This window comes from Balaenoptera borealis (genome assembly GCF_965194805.1).
Source record: "Balaenoptera borealis genome assembly, chromosome: 8".
Taxonomy (NCBI): domain Eukaryota; kingdom Metazoa; phylum Chordata; class Mammalia; order Artiodactyla; family Balaenopteridae; genus Balaenoptera; species Balaenoptera borealis.
This window is the reverse complement of record NC_138865.1, coordinates 101,261,228-101,279,699: the sequence shown is the minus strand read 5'-3', so window position 1 is coordinate 101,279,699 and position 18,472 is coordinate 101,261,228. Positions and strand designations below refer to the sequence as shown.

At 46.3% G+C, this 18,472-nt stretch overlaps 1 protein-coding gene across 25 annotated transcripts in view; it reads left to right on the top strand.

Annotated features, from left to right (window-relative positions):
- Positions 1-3,671: 3,671 nt before the first annotated feature.
- Positions 3,672-18,472, top strand: part of SUSD1 (sushi domain containing 1) — a 161,823-nt gene continuing 147,022 nt past the window's right edge. For 6 of the 25 annotated variants that reach the window (XM_082403933.1, XM_082403938.1, XM_082403946.1 and 3 more), the window contains exon 1: positions 3,673-10,283. In XM_082403933.1, coding sequence (XP_082260059.1) covers positions 10,178-10,283 — 106 coding nt within the window. In that variant the 5' untranslated portion in view covers positions 3,673-10,177. The other 19 variants (XM_082403949.1, XM_082403954.1, XM_082403952.1 and 16 more) reach the window with 10 other exon arrangements.

Here is an 18,472-nt window from a genome sequence, read left to right as displayed (position 1 = left end):
TGACTTCAGGCTCATTACTTCTGGGTGAGGTGGAGAGCTGGTCTCCAGAAAGCCATTTCTAGTGTATTCTGGAGTCATCATGTTCTAAAAGACCAGAGGTAAGTGCAATGGACTGTATGCAACAGTGTAAAATGTAATGGGTAGGCATTTAAGGTCGTACACTTGAGTTATACAAGATGTGAGTCTGTTACAAGGGTTTACTATTAGAGGGAGTCCAGCTCAAATAAGCTTTGATTTGTGAAAAGGCATATCAGTTAAGTTGAGAAGGGAGGGATTCTGAACAGCCAGCGTGCTCACAACTTACAGTCACACCTACTGTTTTTGCTGCCTGGCACCATTTACCCTTCTGATGAAACATTACCCTGTGTTTCCGTCGTGAACCCCTCCTTCCCAGCTCAGTCCTTGGGGTTTGGGTGAGGCTAACCCCACACTCAGGCTGAGCCCTGGTAGCTCTAGGTTAATTATTGATCCTGTCCAGGACTATGGTGTATTTGGTTTACTGTAGGCACCTGTCCCCAGGGAGAAATAGGCTTCAGGCTTTTGTGTCACTTCTGGGAAAGAGCTTTCTCTCTCCACTGGATTTGAAGCTGAGAGTATGTAAGAACTGCTTTGCGGCAGCCATCATATAGTCATGAGGGGAAAACCTGAAGAACAGAGCAAGCAGAGCTAAGAAGAAGAAACTGGATTCCAGGGGCACTGTTTGTGTTTGGTCAAGTCACACCTTAAGTCAGATCTGTCAGTGAACCTCTTAGGTTATGGGAGCCAATAAATTCCAGTTTTGCTTACAACATTTTGCATCATATGAAGTCACGTGAACCAAAAGTCTCCTAAGTAGCACACAGCAGGGAAATGAAGCAGAGGGACCCAGGAAAGAGGAATTTTGACAGCAGCTGGTGAGTTGGTAATTTGGAGAGCTAGTCGGTTTGAGCAGGTGCAAGTGGCTTGATTTCGATGATGCGTGGCACCTGTGTTTTAGGCGAGCATCTAAGGTTTGTGGCCTGTCAGCCTAATATTGTGCCTGTTATTGGCAAATTATATTTAAGAAGTAGCTACCATGATGAGAAAGAATAATTTGATTTAAAAATTACCCGTGAGTGCTTAAGGTTTATTCCACAAACCTGCCAGAGAAAATCAAAGCATAAGAAATCTTTTGAACTGGCTAATACGTGCTTCATTTTCCATTACCCACTTTGGCACAGATTCAAAGTTTCTCACTCATATCCATTTTAAACACCACTGTGCAAACAAGTCAGAACAATGTGGGGTGTCATCAGAGTCTAGGAGACAGTCACCTGGGGATAGATCATCTAGGAGCCACCAAGTCCTTGAAAGAACAGGAAATGAGACATGTAGGGAGATGACTAATCTGAAGATTGTCTACATTGGCTTCTTCCAAGGTTGCACAGCTGAACCAAATATTAATATCCACTGGCAACCTAGGACAGACAGTGACTGACTCTAATCTTTCCTTCCTTCCTCAAATATGTAGAATACTTACCAGGTACCAGGAGTTTTGCCAGATACAGGCATAGCTGGTTAATACAGCACTCACGTGGCCTTGAGCAACTTACAGTCTAATGGGAAGGATAGACAATTAAATGCTGCAAGTGACTTATAGGGCGACTTTGTTTTTTGGTTTTTTTTTAATTAATTAATTTATTTATTTATTTTTGGCTGTGTTGGGTCTTCGTTTCTGTGCGAGGGCTTTCTCTAGTTGTGGCAAGCGGGGGCCACTCTTCATCGCGGTGCGCGGGCCTCTCACTATCGCGGCCTCTCTTGTTGCGGAGCACAGGCTCCAGACGTGCAGGCTCAGTAGTTGTGGCTCACGGGCCTAGTTGCTCCGCGGCATGTGGGATCTTCCCAGACCAGGGCTCGAACCCGTGTCCCCTGCATTGGCAGGCGGATTCTCAACCACTGCACCACCAGGGAAGCCCCACGACTTTGGAAGTAGAAATGTATACTTAATATTTGTGTATTTCACTGTATGTAAATTATACCTCCGTTTTAAAAAACAGAAATTAAAAAGAAAGAATCACTTAAAAGTGGTACTGGAAATCCAGGCAGGGTATTATCAGAGCACCAAAATAGAGATGATTTGTGGAAGATATAAAGCAGATGTCAGATTAATAAAACCATGAAAGAGCCAATGCACCTCCAACCCATGAAAGCAGAAAGAGGCTCTTCAAAAAAGTGAACTTTCTAATTAGAACACGAGAATAACCTCAAGTTCAGAGACAGCAGGGACAGGGAGAAGGAACTGGTATGATGGTGAACTGGTAATTAATTCATGAGCCGCAAACATCTGCACCCATTTTCTGCCTTAGAAGTGGTGGGTCCTGGATTTTTTCCCCAAGTGAAAATTTTGAGTAAAGCTTATTGCTTATCAAATAAGATGAGATTTATGATACATGAGTCTTCCATAGAAGGCCCTGGAGTCAGAGAGAGTAGCCATTGTGCACTTTCCCCCTCCCACCCTCAAAATCATTAGAGCTAGGACCACTGTAACCAAATCTCCATTTACTCCTAAGAAAGCAGGGATTCTCACCTGGCCTGGGAAAATATATCCAAACTACTAATTCTAAACAGATGAGACTCTCATGTAAAAAAATAACGGGCAATTGAAAATCATGAAACAAATGAGGAAAACCAGCAGAAGTGTCATCCAATGCTACAAATAAATGAACAACCTCCTGATGAAAGAGTTAATCAAGAAAGAAAAGAACTTTAAAATATGACAGTTGGTATACTCAGAGGAAGTCAAGAAGTTATCACATTTACAGAAATAAAAGCATTCTATAAAAAGAAAGAGTTCTTAGAAATTAAAATCATGATTGATGAAATTAAAAAAAAATTTCAACAGACGGACTGAAGAGCAGAATAGGTATGAATGAAGATCAAATTAGTGAACAGGAAGATTGTGTTAGAGCAGTCTCCCATATTCAGTGAATAAAGGCAAAGAAGATGATGAGAATAAGATAAATACTGAGCCATGGAGGCTACAGGCAAGCTTTTAGAAATTGCCTACCATACATTCCAGAAGAGATAAATAGAAAGAACTGAGAGAACTAAACAATCAAAGAATTAAAGAAAAAATGTCTCTGCTGAAGAAAGGCTCAAATCTACAAATTGAAAGGGCCCAATGAGTGCTGGGCAAGAATGATGAAAAACTACATCCTGATGAAATTTCTGAATTCCAAGGATAGACAGAAAATCCTCAAAGCTTAGGTTGAGTGTCATGGGAGACACATCACCTGGAAGGAATTGGTAATCAAATTAGCCTGTGGTTCTCATCTGTAATACTAATACAGAAGACAAAATTCTGAGGAAAAATTATTCTGAATCCAGATTCTAGACACCATGACCCTATCATTTAATTATTTTGAATTCAGAATTCTCAACTCAGTTAATCTTTAAGTAAATGATGAGAGCAAAGTCAAGATATATTTGGACATGCAAGGATTCTGAAAGTTTATCATCCTGGAATAGTTTCTGAAAGAGATACAATGTACCAGAAGATGAAGAAGAAGGAGGAGGGGGAGGAAGAGGAGGAAGGGGAGGAAGGGGAGGAGGAAGAGGAGGGGGAGGGGGAGAAGGCAAAAGAAGGGGAGGAGGAGGGGGGAGGAGGAGGGGGAAGAGAAGGAGGGGGAGGAGGAAGAGGGTGAAACAGGAAGACGTAGGGCACAAAAACCAGCAGTTAGTAAAGAAACCAGTAAAACCTGCAGCTAAGTCCATTGCAAAATAATTGAATACACTATTTCTAATTTGAAGATTGCACTATTTACCAAGGTCAGTCATATGAGTCTTCACTGTTGGCTGGTATTTATCAAGCAAAGTCTAGCTCCATCAGCCTTCACAGCTGCTGTGGGCTTCCTCAGCAATTGTGTCAGTCATGGTTAGAGGCGCCCCACTTCTCCTCAGGGCTGTGGGTGGCTGCAAGGGTCCTCAGGCTGATTCTAGGTCCGGAAATGGGCTGTCAGCAGGCTTCCTTTTGGGGTTTGTGGAACAAACAGACCAACAGCTGAGGCTTCCTCAAGTGAGGCAGGTGACTGTGTGTGTGTGTGTGTGTGTGAGAGAGAGAGAGGGAGAGAGAGAGAGAGAGGGAGAGAGAGGGAGAGAGAGGGAGAGAATTGGGTGACAGAGCCCCAGTCTCGCTTGGTGTTGCCCCTGCCTCCTGAGATCAGGGGGAGGATGGTTGAATTCTATGCCAGCTGCTCCCTGAACTTCAATTGGAGTGCCTGAAGTTTGCTTCCAAATCCAAATCTTCCACCCCTCCAGCTTCTGCTGGTGGGATCACAGGATGTCTGAGTCCCTTCAGAGCGCCCTTGCCAGTGCAAAATGAGGAGGGAGGGCCTGCTCTACTGAGCCATCACTTCCCACCCATGTTTGCTTTGCTTTTCTGAGAACACTGGTGTCCTGGATGGGTGACACGTCAGACAGCACAGCTTCTAGCACAGCCATGTACAGCAGCCGATAGTCTACTTGTAACCCACGCTCCACAAACTAACTCCAGGTAGGGTGTTTGGTTTGTGTGTGTGTTCTGGAGGAGGGAGAGGCATGCTGAGGAAGGCAGAATAATCCTGCTGTTTCTCACATGGCAACAAAGTGTCTGAGAGTCATTGAGCTTTTAAGAATGATAAGTCTGGGGCTTCGCTGGTGGCGCAGTGGTTAAGAATCCGCCTGCCAATACAGGGGACACGGGTTCGAGCCCTGGTCAGGGAAGATCTCACATGCCGCAGAGCAACTAAGCCCGTGTGCCACAACTACTGAGCCTGCGCTCTAGAGCCCACGTGCCACAACTACTGAAGCCCACGTGCCTAGAGCCCGTGCTCCACAACAAGAGAAGCCAATGAGAAGCCCGCACACCGCAACGAAGAATAGCCCCCACTCGCTACAACTAGAGAAAGCCCACGCACAGCAACAAAGGCCCAAGACAGCCAAAAATAAAAAAAAATTAAAACAAACAAACAAACAAACAAAAAAAACCCACAGTGATGGTGGCTTTAAGAATGGTAAGTCTACCAGTACTTGACTTATAGACAGTCATCAGCAGGGCATTTCTCCATAGAGACAGGTCCCTGTTATCAATCGGACAAATCTGCTTGAGAGGATGACTCCATTCTGGGAGGGTCAATGTGACCCCTTTCAGGCGGCCTTGCGGTGTTCTCAGATGTCACGTCAGCTAGGGATAGATGTGTGTGACAAATGTGTGTCAGCGTGGAGTGTGGTGTTACAGAGGGACTGACTTTTATCTGTTTCAAACTATTTTTCAACCAACATCATTCAAAGGCTTCAAACATTTAAATCATTCCTGGTAATGCAAACTTCAGGCAATAAGTTCAACACCGGAGTATATCCAACTCATTAGAATTAGACATTCAAACCATTCCCGGAATACCCACAGATAGGCAGTTTATTTACAATTTGCAAGCCCGCTAGTAGTATGCCCAAGCCAGCCTCTGGGAAAAGCAGTACGTCATTCCTGGTCAGGAGTGTGATGACCAAGCAAGGGACTTTTCCAGGAAAGTTCCAGGGTGTATGGTATCCAGCCTCCCTGTCCCTCTTCTCCTTCTGGCTTTATATTTTATCCAGATGAGAACCCACCAGGCAAACCCCAAACTTTACATTGTAAGCAGACACACTGAAGAGCTGCCTGGGGGAAAACGCTACAGATACTAGGCCAGTGTTCATTTTCTATTTTCCTGCCCTCCTCCTCCCCACACCCCTGGCTGCCTCATAGCCCATTCAGGGATCTCTAGGAATCCCATCCATTTGTGTCTCGGGGGTTGGGGGATGGGGCTTTCCAAGGGACCTTTCCTATAATTCTGATTTCCCAGGATCCAAAATTGATTTGGGGAGCCCTACATGTTAGTGCCTGCCTGAAATAAAAATTGGTACTTACATTTTTTTCTCATTGATTTTTAAAATCATTTAAATCATGTTTAAATGTACAGTTCAGCGACATACATTCACCTTGTTTTGCAACCATCAGCAAGACCCACCCACAGAATTTTTTCATTTGCAAAATTGAAACTCTCTACTCATTAAACATCAACTTCCCATTCCCCTCTCCCCCAAGCCCCTGGCAACCACACTTCTACTTTCTGTCTCTATGAATTTGACTACTCTAAGTAACTCACATAAGTGGACACTTACAGTACTTATCCTATTTTTTTTTTTTTTTTTGGCCATGAGGCTTGTGGGATTTTGGTTCCCTGACCAGGGATAGAACCCAGGACCCTAGGCAGTGAGAGGGCGGAGTCCTAAACCCTGGACTGCCAGGGAATTTCCAGTACTTGTCCTTTTTTAACTGGCTTATTTCACTTAGCATAATGCCCTCAAGGTTCATCCACAGTATAGCATGTGTCAGAATTTACTTCCTTTTAAAGGCTGAATAATATTCCATTGTATGGCTCTACCACATTTTGTTTATCCATTCATCCTTTGATGGATATTTGGGTTGTTTCCACCCTCTGGCTCTTGTGAATAATGCTGTTGTGAGCATGGGTGTTCTTTGTTGTCACTGAATGTTTTGATTGTGTAGCAAGACGCATTAAGATGGACTTCAATATTTCTTAACCTTTGATGATGGGAAACAGGAACAAATCGGGAAGCTCTCTGGATTATGTATACCTGCTTGATGTCCTTTAAGATCACTTCCACAATATTGGTCAGTAATCTCAATATTTTAGGTAGGTTTTAAATATTTTGTCTAATCACATGAAGGCTCACTGATGAGTAAATTACTATAAAAAAACTTTTTAAAAAGTTAGAAGTTATTTTTTTAAGTGTGGAAAATAGTAATTTTTCTGGAGAGCCAGGAAACTGGCAATTTGGTGGCCCGAAGCCTGAAGAAGCAGATTGTAGTGAACAATATGTACACAGATGAGGAAAATAAAATGCTTTGAACTGGTAAAAAGTGTACTATGCATTTTTTTCCCAACAATTCCTACATAGTGGTTCTGGAGTAAATCTGAAAATATTATAAAACCTGCACAGGGCCTTCCCTGGCAGTCCAGTGGTTAAGAGTCTGTGCTTCCACTGCAGGGTGTGCAGGTTTGATCCCTGGTGGGGGAACCAAGATCCTGCATACCGCACAGCGCAGCCAAGAAAACAAAACAAAACAAAACAAAAAACCCCTAAAAATCTGAACATTGTGTTAATAAGTACAAATAGTAAATTGAAGTGTGCATATAATTTAAAACAATTTTAAATTACATGTATTTTAATTTTTTTTTTTTTTACCCTACCTCCCATCTCTTTTAGTGGACATTTTTGTGGAGGCCACGTGGCAAATCTAATCCAATGCAATTCTCAAAGCTATCTGGTTCACTGATGGCATTCGCTCCTGTTTGAAAGCACTTCTGCATACTTAATTGGGTGTATGTGTGTATCTCTGGCCATTTTACTGGGATTTGGGAAGCAGGGGAGAGAGATCTTTCAGGGTTTATGATGCCATCTTGAAACCAAAAGTCAATTTTTTCTTAGGTGAAGTCATTAAAATCTTGATATCATGGAAAAAAAGAGCTCTCTCTAAATTCTCTTTTAGAAGATATTTGTGTATTGGCCGTGCTCTCTTAAAAGAAGAATATTTTTCTTAAGCTAAATATTTTCTCGGCAATAATCTCATTGCTCCAAATTTAACGCTGGTTCAATATTCTCTTTTAATTCTAGTGACAAATACTGATGAGGAGATAATTTTTCATTCTGTGATTCCATGAACTCACCATTGGGTAGGATGTAGTTTTTTTGTTTTTTGTTTTTTTCAAAAAAATATTTGTTTGAAAGCAAAAAATGAGCCAATAAAAAGAACTGGTGAAAGTCACACAATCTAATGCAGAATATGAGTATAACGTATTGTACTAACGTAAAATTTTCAAAATTTAAAAAACATGGTTCATGCAAACATAAAATGAAAACTTATCTAAGATTTTATTTAACCAATTCATGAGGGACTCAGCAAAATGTTGACTTCAAAGGAGAACTAGTAAGATAATAAGGTTTACAGGAAAATTTGAAGAACATATATGTATATATATTAGATATATTTCAGTTAGGAATGATGAAATAAATTTGCTAATAGCTGCAAAACTGGGTAACTGATTTATGTCATATAAGACAAAATCTAATTAGGTTTATCTTATTTTTTATCTGGCAGAAATCACCCATATCTCTACTGGAAAAATTAACTTGCATTGCTATGGACCAGAATCTTTTGCATTATCATCAACTTTCTGCAAGTTAACTTTACCCCTACAGAGTTATAAATAGCCTAGTCAATAGAAAGTCCATCAAAGGTGCACAACCCTCTAGAATCAATCTCCAGAAGGGCTACTACACAGCACCCAGCACCCCACTGAAAAGACACCCAGTAATCTCTTTTGCCCATTTCCAAGTTTTGGATATTTTTCCCTGACATCACCAATTAAAAATATATATATGTATATACTTATACACATATATACTCAAATGTATTTAAACTTATTTATTTTTCAGGGGAGCATGGCAGAGAAGGAGAGGTATAGGTTGGCTTAAAAATGTCTTGAATGTATTTTTGTTGAAACAGTGACATGATTTCAAAGTTCATGGAGAGCGGAGCTTAACAAAGAAACTGTCTAAATAATAGGAGATAGTTTGCAGTACTTGCACTGTCCATCTCTACTCCCCAAAGCAGGCTCTTATCTTTGCTGAGCAAAAAATAATTAGCAAGAAAGCCTGCTGCAAAAGGGCCTAGGAAGTGTATTTTTAACGACTTCTTTTTAAGGCTGCACAACAAGTTGAGCCCTTATATGGGCGTGTGCATGGGTGGTTAGGGTTAGAGTGGGCTCAAGGCACAGAGAGAAAGCAAGTGAGGATATGGGTGAAGGAGTTGGGGGGCTCTGCTCTTGGGGAACCCTACAGACATCCCGAGCTGAAAGCCTTCAACCTGGAACTTATTTTTTCTCCCCCTGCAGCCTCTCTACCCTAACTTGCCACAATTCCCTTTGTGTTTCTGTCTCAGTGACTCCTGCCACCATCAACCCAGTTGCCCAAACCAAAAGTTTCGGTGACATCTGTAATTTCTCTTTCCTTGTCCACCACAGTCCACTGGCCATAAAATCCAGTGGATTCCACCCAATACCACTGTCATTTGCCACTTCTCTCCACACTCATTGTCAATGCCCTGCTCCTGGACGTGTCCTCTCTTGTCTGGAACCCTGAAGCAGCTGCAGGCAGTCTCCCTGCCTCCTCAGACCCAATCCCAATCCCACAGAGCCGACCCTGGCAGCCTTTCCTGATGAGGTCACGCTGCTGAAAACCCCGTGACAGCTTCTGAGCAACCTCCTTGACTTGGTTTATGAAGTCTTCTTTATTTCCGCAGCTCACTGCCGCTCTCCAGCCTTCCGTTCCAATCTGAGGAGGTCCTGCTCGCCATTGCTAGAATACACTCTAGTCTGTCTCTTTGCCCACGCCTCTCACCGCTTAGATTCCTCTCCCGCGCCCTTCTCACTCTCAGGTCTTCGCTTACTTCTTCCTGAAGCCTCCCTGACGCCCCAAGCTGAGTGTCCTCGGAGCAGCAGGAAGTCCTGCCAGCTCTCGCGCCCCAGACGGTCTTGTCGCCTGGTCAAGCCTGTCGCCCCTAGGTGGCCTGGGCCGGCGGCTTCTCGCCCTTGGAGCTCCAGCCACCTCACCCGGCTCGCTTTCAGCTCCTGGAAGATTCCCGCTCCTTCTGCCCCTCACCCCTCTTCCTTTGCCACCCCGGGGGTGCCTCCCTGAGCTCCCGACCGCCTTGGATCCCGCGATCGTTCCACACGCTTAGAGCACGGGGGACGTTTTCTTCTGGCACAGTCCGGGACTCTACGTTCAGCTGTGTCACTAAGCCGGACCCGCAGCGTGTCCCCGGGCCCCCCGCGTGCCCGGCGCGCAGCAGGTGGCACGGCCAGGTGAAGCCGCGAGTGGCTGAACGAGCGTCTGCCGCGGCGCGCGGGCCTGGCGGGGAGGAAGGGCCCGCGCGCCGCCGCCGCCGCCGCCGCCGCCGCCGCTCCCCGGGACCCCGCGGAGCCCTCAGCTCTCCAGCTTGGCGCCGGAAGCGGCCCGCCCGGCCCCCTCCCCGGGGCGCCCGCCGCCTTATCTCGGCGCCTTGGGGCCGCAGGAGGAGTCGCGGGCGCGCCGGGAGGGAGGCGGCGGCGGCGGCGGCGGCATGGCCCGAGGGCCCCGGGGCGCCGGCTTCCCGCCTGGGCGCCTGCTGCCGCTCCTGCCGCTGCTCAGCCTGGCCCTCGGCGTGCCCCGGGCGCCGGGCGCGGACGGTGAGTGCAGGCGGGGAGCAGACGCGGGGCGGGAGCGGGGAGCGGCGGCCCGGACGACGCCGGGCGCGCCCCGGACGCTCCCCCGCCCCTGGGCCGGGCTGGCGCGGAGCCCGGTAGCGGGGCGCAGGTGGGGGATCGGAGGGCGGGGCTCCGAGAAGCGGGAGGGCCTCCCGGGCGGGCTTCCCCGCCTCCGGCCCGGTCCGGGGCTGCGGAAGACAAGTGCGCAGCGGCCCTGCCCGCGTCCCCGGGGGACCTGGCGCGAGTGGGTACCGGGCGCGAGCGAGGGGGGCCACCAGGAGAGCCGCTCCCGGCGCGCGAGGGCGTGGAAGGGCGTTCCGCCTGCACTGTCACGCTTCCGGCCCGGCTGTGGCTTTTCCGCGACGAATTCTTGACCCGGAGCAGTTGTCTTTCTACCTTTTAATTTTTTCCCTTTGATGAAGAACCAGATGCTAATACGGTGAGGAAGAAGTGTAAGGAAGTTTATGGGAATAAAGCAATCATTAAGCCATTCATTCAACAGATGAATGGTCCTTGAATAGTTTCCCTGTGAAGGATGTGAGGTCTTGTGCTGGTCCTCACTGAGCTCATATTCTGCAGAAGACAGACAAGCAAATAAGCCATTTCTAGGCAGTTGGAGTAGTTTTTATTCCCCTTGCAGAACGCGGTGTTGAACGTGGTAGGAGTTACGCAGAGGATTCAGACATGGAGGGGAGGTGGCATTTACTCAAATAACTGTAATAAAGGCAGAACGCCATCAGTGCTCTGAAGAGGTGGGTGGTCAGAGGAGGGAAAGACCACTTCTGACCAAGGGAATCTGGTGGCCTCATGGATGAGGTGACCTTTGAACTGGGCCAACAACGATTGGTAATATTTGGATATGGGAAGAGGAGGAAAAGGCATCCCAACTCATAGCAGAGGGCACGGTTAGCTCTCCACAAACATGTGTAGAATGAATGAATTCCAGGTGGAGGGGACAAGGTGAGGAACCACACTAAGGCACGAAAGCATGGGGACTGTGTTTCAGTTTGACTGGTGTGTAGGAAGTGCGTGGGAAATAGGGGCAGAAAAGCAGATTGGATTTAACCAGAAGGCAGAGTGTTGTGATTGGCAGACGAAGGCATTTAGACTTAGTTGTTCCTGGGCAGTGAGTAGCCATTGGAAATCACTGCAGCTTTCAGTACAGGGAGTGATGTAAAAACTGGTATAAGAAAAGCTTCCAGCTTCCCTCATAAAATGAAACACTCCTGTAGTGGATGGCAAATTCTATGTAAGGAGGTATGAGGGGACTTTGTGGCTCAGACTCCTGTTCCCCTCAATTCTCTTTACCTTGGGACTTTTACCATCACTGGACGGTGTTTTTCTTGACAGCCGAAACTTCTGGCGTGGCCATTTTAATACATCAGATGCTCTGGTGGGCTTTCTAGCTTCCTTCTCTAACTTGGTCTCCCACGGCAGTGTGCATAAAAGCTTGCAGATGCTTGGAGCCTATTTCAGAATCTTTGTGTTAAGACTGTAGCCTAGGAAACTGTCCACTGGGGTCCCATTGGCTTGCTGGCCTGAGATGGTTGAACAAAGTAACTACCTAAGGCCATCCATCTGCAACTGCTTAATGGCTGTGGGGTGAATTTTGGGAAATGGAAGCCGGGGTTGCCTGGTTGAGCCTCCTCTCCTTACGCAGGCATTTTCCCATCATTTACAACCATGTAGAACCTGGTTTGATTAAGGGCAGGTTTCCTTGCAGTGGTCAATGTGGGAACTGACTGGATGCTTAGGGCCATTGAGGAAGTTGTAATATCTGTTCTAGAAGTTCTGAGGCCAGAAGACTGGCCCCACAGTCATGACAGTGGGAGATGAGGACTGCATGTAGGTGATAAGGTGGAAAGGGAACTGGAAGGACTTAATGACAGATGTTAAGGTGCAAGGGAACAGAAGAGGGAAGATGGAACACTAAGGGTTTAGGACTGGGTGACTTGGGTATGTGGGTCTATGGGAGGAGAAAAAAAGATTTTGGAAGAAAGATGCCTAGTTGTTTTGGAGATCCTGAATCCTCTCTTTTGGAGAGATGAAACCAGCAGGGAGTTGAGACTGTGGACAGTAAGTGTGTGCAAATGATGGAGACTCGATGGTCACTTGAAGCCTTGAGGTTGATAAGAGTAAGAGGACCAAGGACAGATTCCTGGAAAGACTAAGTTCAGATGGTAGATGCACATGGAGGAGAAAGAGCAGTGGCCACATAGATCGGAGGAAGACTGGGCTAGTAGAGCATCAAGGAAACCAGGGGAAGGGGAGCCAAGTGAGTGGAGACTGAGAACCAGGCTTTGGATGTGGTGACTCTGTCAGTGGAAGCCAGAGCTAGCAGAGCAGTGAAGGTGAGAGCCAGATGCAGAGGGCTCAAGTGAGTGCAGGCCTTTGGCTGCAGAGTAGGTATTCTTTAAAGAAGATAGAAGGAAAGAGAAGATAGCATTCAGTTGGGCTGGCCAGGTCAGTGCAAGAAATTTTTTTGCTGGGGGCAGTGGTAAAGCAGACTCCGGCACGAATGAGGGGAATTATTGGGTAGAGGGAGAAACTGAAAATGGAAAAATGAAGGAGATATTTATTGGAGCAGGTCAAAAAGCAAAGTTGGTCTACAAGTGGGGAAGTTCAATAGGGAGAGGGGAGGGAAGGGGAAGAATGGAGAACAACTCTTCCCTTCCCCCACAGCTAGCTACTTAGTGCTGTTCATTTTTCAAAAGCAGCCCAATTGTCCTTCCTCCTGGAAGCCCCTCTGTACCGTATTACATGGGCCACTACACACTTACTTATATACATACATATTTATAAGGTACCCTTGCTCTATACACTTACACCATATTGCAATGTAATTGTTTACTAGACTAAGAGCTCCTTGTGAGTAGGGACTGTGGCTTGTATTAGGAATCTGGTATGGAAGTAAACGAAGACCACTCAAATGAGAACAGGCAAAGGCTGTTCATTCAGAGCTTGCTCTAGCAAAAGAGTCAGCGATCATCATTTACATTTGTCAGAGACTCACAGGCAGGCCGGGGAGTGTAAAAACTTTACAGTGGAACAGAAAGGAAGGTTTCAGGTATGCCTGGGTTGGTTGGAGGATGTTGCCATGAGGAAGCTGGAGATAGCTTCTCTCTGACAGCAGGTATCTCGTGTGATTGGTTAGGGGAGTATATTTGGCTTTCTCTGATTGGTCCTAAGTTTGAAGCGTGGGCAAAAATTATGGAAGCTGTCCAATATTGATTAAATCCTGACCACTTAGGACTTATTGCTACAGAGGTTGTGGTTTGACTTCCTAGACCGATGGCTGCAGATTGTGGGTCAGAGTTCTATTTTTATGTGTGGTCTGGGGTTGTCCATTTGTATATTCAGTCTCTCACGGTAACATTGCTGAATTACATTTAATTGTTATCCAAGACGTTTTCAGGGAGGAGAGAGTGGAGGAGCCAAAGTCAGGTGGCCTGAGTGTGAGGGAAGTGTGAAGTGATAGTTGGTAGAGCAGGAGGGTGTTGGTGGGCGGGCACGGTGCCAAGCCCTAGGGGAACAGAGAGGTTAGGAATGGGCCAGGAGGGCTGGAACCAGTCAGTCCTGTTTCTTAAGCTTTTCCTGGCATTGCTCTGAGTCTGGGAGTGGCTGGGGTTTGGGAAGGCCAGAGTGTGGGCAGCGGGCGGGCAGAGGCCTTGAGAGGCTTGGGGAGCGATGGTGGAGAGGGTTGGGGAAGTTGTTACTGTGTAAAGTGCACCTGACTTCCTGAATCGTGCGTTCTGTAGGCTTGGTCTTCACTCCGTCATCATGAATCACAGCAGCGTACTCCCTGTTCAGAGTGAGGAAGAGGAGGAAATAGGGGAAACAGAGCGGGTGCGTGGTTTTGGAGTGACTTACAGTTGCTCAAAGTACTGGAGCAGGATTAGAGCCAGTGAAGACGATCCCCGCCATGGCCTGTGTTCCCCCTCCAAGGACTTGGCCCTGGGCACATCCTCAGCTTCTGGTCAAATCCTAAAATGGGCTCCTAGGTCTCTGCAGCCAAAGGTGGCAAGAGGCCTATTGGCCTTAGGTCTGCAGAGGAGACAGGGGGGTTGAATTGCATGGATCTTAAAGAAACAGGTATTCAGCTTGCTCGAGAATGTGAGGCAGCCTGTTCATGTGTGACATTTGGGACATAAACCTAGGGTGTGGCTGCTTTGCTCAGAGCTCAAAAGCATTGACATTGGGCTGCTCGGCATGGGTTGGTTCCTAGTCTGGAGGCCAGGTGTGGGACCCCCTCTGCAAGTTGGTCTTGGTCAAACAGGAAAATGGTCAGAAGAGGGCAAAAGAGCAAAAGCAGCTGCGGGCTGATAACCGTTTTACACAAGGAAAGGTTCTGGGTTCCTGATGGGGGATGGCAGCCCTGGGTTGGGGAGGAGAAGGGGGCTGGATGATGGGTCCCACTGCCCCACAAGGATTATACTGCTTGAAAGAGTAGAGTGCTCTCTGTCTTGGCAGATTTTTATTTTATTTTAAAAATATTTTATTTATTTATTTATTTATTTACTTTTTGGATGCATCGTGTCAGTTGCGGCATGCGGGATCTTTCGTTGTGGTGCAGGCTCCTCGTTGCGGCGCGTGGGCTTCTCTCTAGTTGTGGCGTGCAGGCTCAGTAGTTGTGGCACAGGCTTAGTTGCCCCACTGCATGTGGGATCTTAGTTCCCCGACCAGGGATGGAACCCACGTCCCCTGCATTGGAAGGCGGGTTCTTTACCACTGGACCACCAGGGAAGTCCTTTGGTGGATTTTTAAAGCACAGGCTATGTTTTTGTTTTTGTTCTTTTCTGTGAGGGATGTTGGAGAGGAGGTCTCTCAGGTTCCTTCTGTCTCTGGAATTCGATGCCGTCTCTTACAAGCAATGCAATTTTCCATAGTATTGCAGAAGACTTGGGAATACTTTCTCTTCCTGAGCTTTGTGCCCCTTTGCTTATTTCCTCAGGTCATTGGATCTGTTTCCACATGTCTCCACGAGTTTGAGAGACAGGATCTCAGGAAGGTTGTGCAGTGGGCTTGTTTGGTCTGACCGTGAATGGCTGGGGATGAGATTAAGATTTGAATTCAAGCACTCTATTTGTGCTTTTAACACTTCCTTCTTCCCTTGACAGTGGACAAAATCTCTTCACTGTTTTCTCACAGTTCAGCTGCTGTTATTTCAAGAGTGCATGTAACTTGTTGCTTGAGTATTGAAATACAGAGCGAGAGGAGCAGTCTTAGGCTGGCAGCCTCCACTCCATCCGGACGGATGTCGAGGTTTACGTGGTGTGCGGGGGAGGGGAGGGAGGGGTGAGCAGGGCTGAAAGGGTGAGGAAGCTGAATTTCCAACTTCTGAGTCAGGTATGACCCAGAAGGCTGGGAGGATGTGGAGGAAGCAGGGAGTGATCATGGAAATGAAGGTATTATGGTTCCCAGAATATCAGCCCCATGCATAGTTGGGCATCTGTCCACACAGCGATGTTGCTTTGGGTTTTTGCATCAATGCAGCTCTCCATCACTCTCTTCATTAGTATAATTGGGAGCTGGCTAGCTGTCAGTACCTTCATTTACTCATTAACAAAGTGTTGTTGAGTGGTTGTATTAATAATGTCTCACATTCTAATTGCTTTATGCGTATTAACTCATTTACTCTTTAATCCTCAAAACAACCATATGAGGTAGGTTTATTATCATCCTCATATTACAGATTTACAGGAAACTGAGGCACAGAGATTATCAAGGATTACCCAGCTAGCAAGTGGCCAAGCTAGGATTGTAGCCCAAGTGATCTCTCTCTCTCAACCCTGCTCTGAACCAGTGTGTCTCCTACCAGGCACTGCATCACGCATGACTTGTTTCTAACAACAATAACAATATCTATGGAAAGAGACATAAATATTCATGTAAATTAGCTCTTTGTCTAGTGCTTTGAGCTCATACAGCATTTATATTTCTCATTTAATCTTCGCAACATGATCTCCGTCTTACAGATTAAAACCAGAGCTCTGACAGTTTCATTTGCCTCCGATCACATAATTAGGGAGCAAGAGACAAGACTCCAACCGAGGTTGAGACACCAAAACCTGTCTGGTCCTCTCATTGTTGGATGTGGTTTTAGCTGGCTTAGTCACTACAGGGTAGAGAAGGGAAGTGAATCTAGGGTGGCAACCCTCAGCTGGGGGACACAATAATAGTAACAAAGAGTACTTGTCAGGCTTTTCCTCCTAGATTTTTGGAGTCCGCACTCTCCTGTTTCTCTGCCAGTAATTCTAGGCATTCCTAGGGCAAGGGGAAGAGGGGGATCCCTCGCCCCTGTAGTAGTCCCCTCAGTTACTGTGTGGCAGCTACCCCTCTGCTCTCCTGAGCAGAATCTGCTGAAGACGGAAGTCAAGTCATCCTTGACATGGATGTGAAGCTGCTGCCTGACACAGTTCCCACCCCCAGGTTATAAGGAAGGCACAGTGGTCTTGACACAGGCCTGGAGAATTCTTCCCCATTGGGTTATTCTCTCTGTCACGGTGGTCCCATAGCTATGCTGTGCCTCAGTCTAGACTTGGTGAAAGATGTCTTCGGTATTACCTTTTCTTCCCCCAGGATTCTGACGCAAGTCCTTGAGATTGAGGGAGACTTTCAGTGTTGCTGGTACTGTGGTGCATCTGGGAGCTTCTTAGAAATGCAGATTTCCAGGCCCCACCCACACCTACTGAATCAAACTCTCTGGGGATTCTGTTTTAACAAGATCTCCAAGTAGGATGATCAGCTGTCTTGGTTTGCACCGAACTGAGGGGTTTCCTGGGACAGGGGACTTTCAGTATTAAAACTGGGTTGAATTGGTTACTCTGTCTCCAGTGATTCTGGGTGTTTGTGTGTGTGTGTGTGTGTGTGTGTGTGTGTGTGTGTGTGTGTGTGTGAGAGAGAGAGAGAGAGACAACAGATGTTTATTGTTGTTTTAAGTTGCTAAGTTTTGGAGTAATTCATTATGTAGCAGTAAAAAACTATAAACTAGAAAGGAATAAATATGTAATCAATGTCTGCAAAATTTAACATTGTTGCAAAATTGCTTTGTAGACTAGTTGTATACATTTATGCTCTTCTCCAGCGATTCTTTCTTTCTTTCTTTCTTTCTTTCTTTCTTTCTTTCTTTCTTTCTTTCTTTCTTTCTTTCTTTCTTTCTTTCTTTCTTTCTTTCTTTCTTTTTGGCTGTGTTGGTTCTTCGTTTCTGTGTGAGGGTTTTCTCCAGTTGTGGCGAGTGGGGGCCACTCTTCATCGCGGTGCGCGGGCCTCTCACTGTCACGGCCTCTCTTGTTGCGGAGCACAGGCTCCAGACGCGCAGGCTCAGCAGTTGTGGCTCACGGGCCTAGTTGCTCCGCAGCATGTGGGATCTTCCCGGACCAGGGCACGAACCCGTGTGCCCTGCATTATCAGGCAGATTCTCAACCACTGCGCCACCAGGGAAGCCCCTTTTCCTTGTATTGAGGTTGTGCTTCCTACCCACCCACTTTTTTTTTTCCCAGAAGACAACTTTGTCCCTCAAGCAATTAGAACTCAGAGGACCTCCCTACTAGGCCCTGCAGACTGGGCTAGTCATGGCTGAACAGGAAGCTTCAGCTGAGGTCCCTCTACCTCTGGAAACCACTTTCTCTTCTGCGGGTGGTCTGGGAAGCCTTTGGTAGACTGGCACACATCTTGTCTTTTTCGCCAGTATGGGAAACAAACATTTATTGAGCCAAACATGACAGGTACTGTCCTTGGGGCTACACTTATGCTAAATTATTCCTAATGGATCATTAAAACAGGTACCCTAAGAATGAAGTGTCAGAACATTAGAGGGAAAGGACTTCAGGGGCCCTTGAATCCCTGCTACTCAAAATGTAGTCCACATGGCAGCTTGTTAGAAATGCAAAATATAGGGTCTCACCCCAGACCAACTCAATCAGAGCCTGTGCTTTAACAAGATCAGAGCCTGTGGGTGGTACTACTTTGCTTCTTAATATTTCGTGTTTATTAGATTCTCTCAACAGTTACATTAAGTAATCATTTTCTATCTAATGTAAGTTTCTGGAACTGGATGGATATAAAAATGCTGCCATCTTTATAAAGATAAATATTCCATATAGGAAAAAAATCAAACATCATTTTATTGTTTATTTCATTAGTATAGTGTTTGTATCAATAGAAAAAACCAA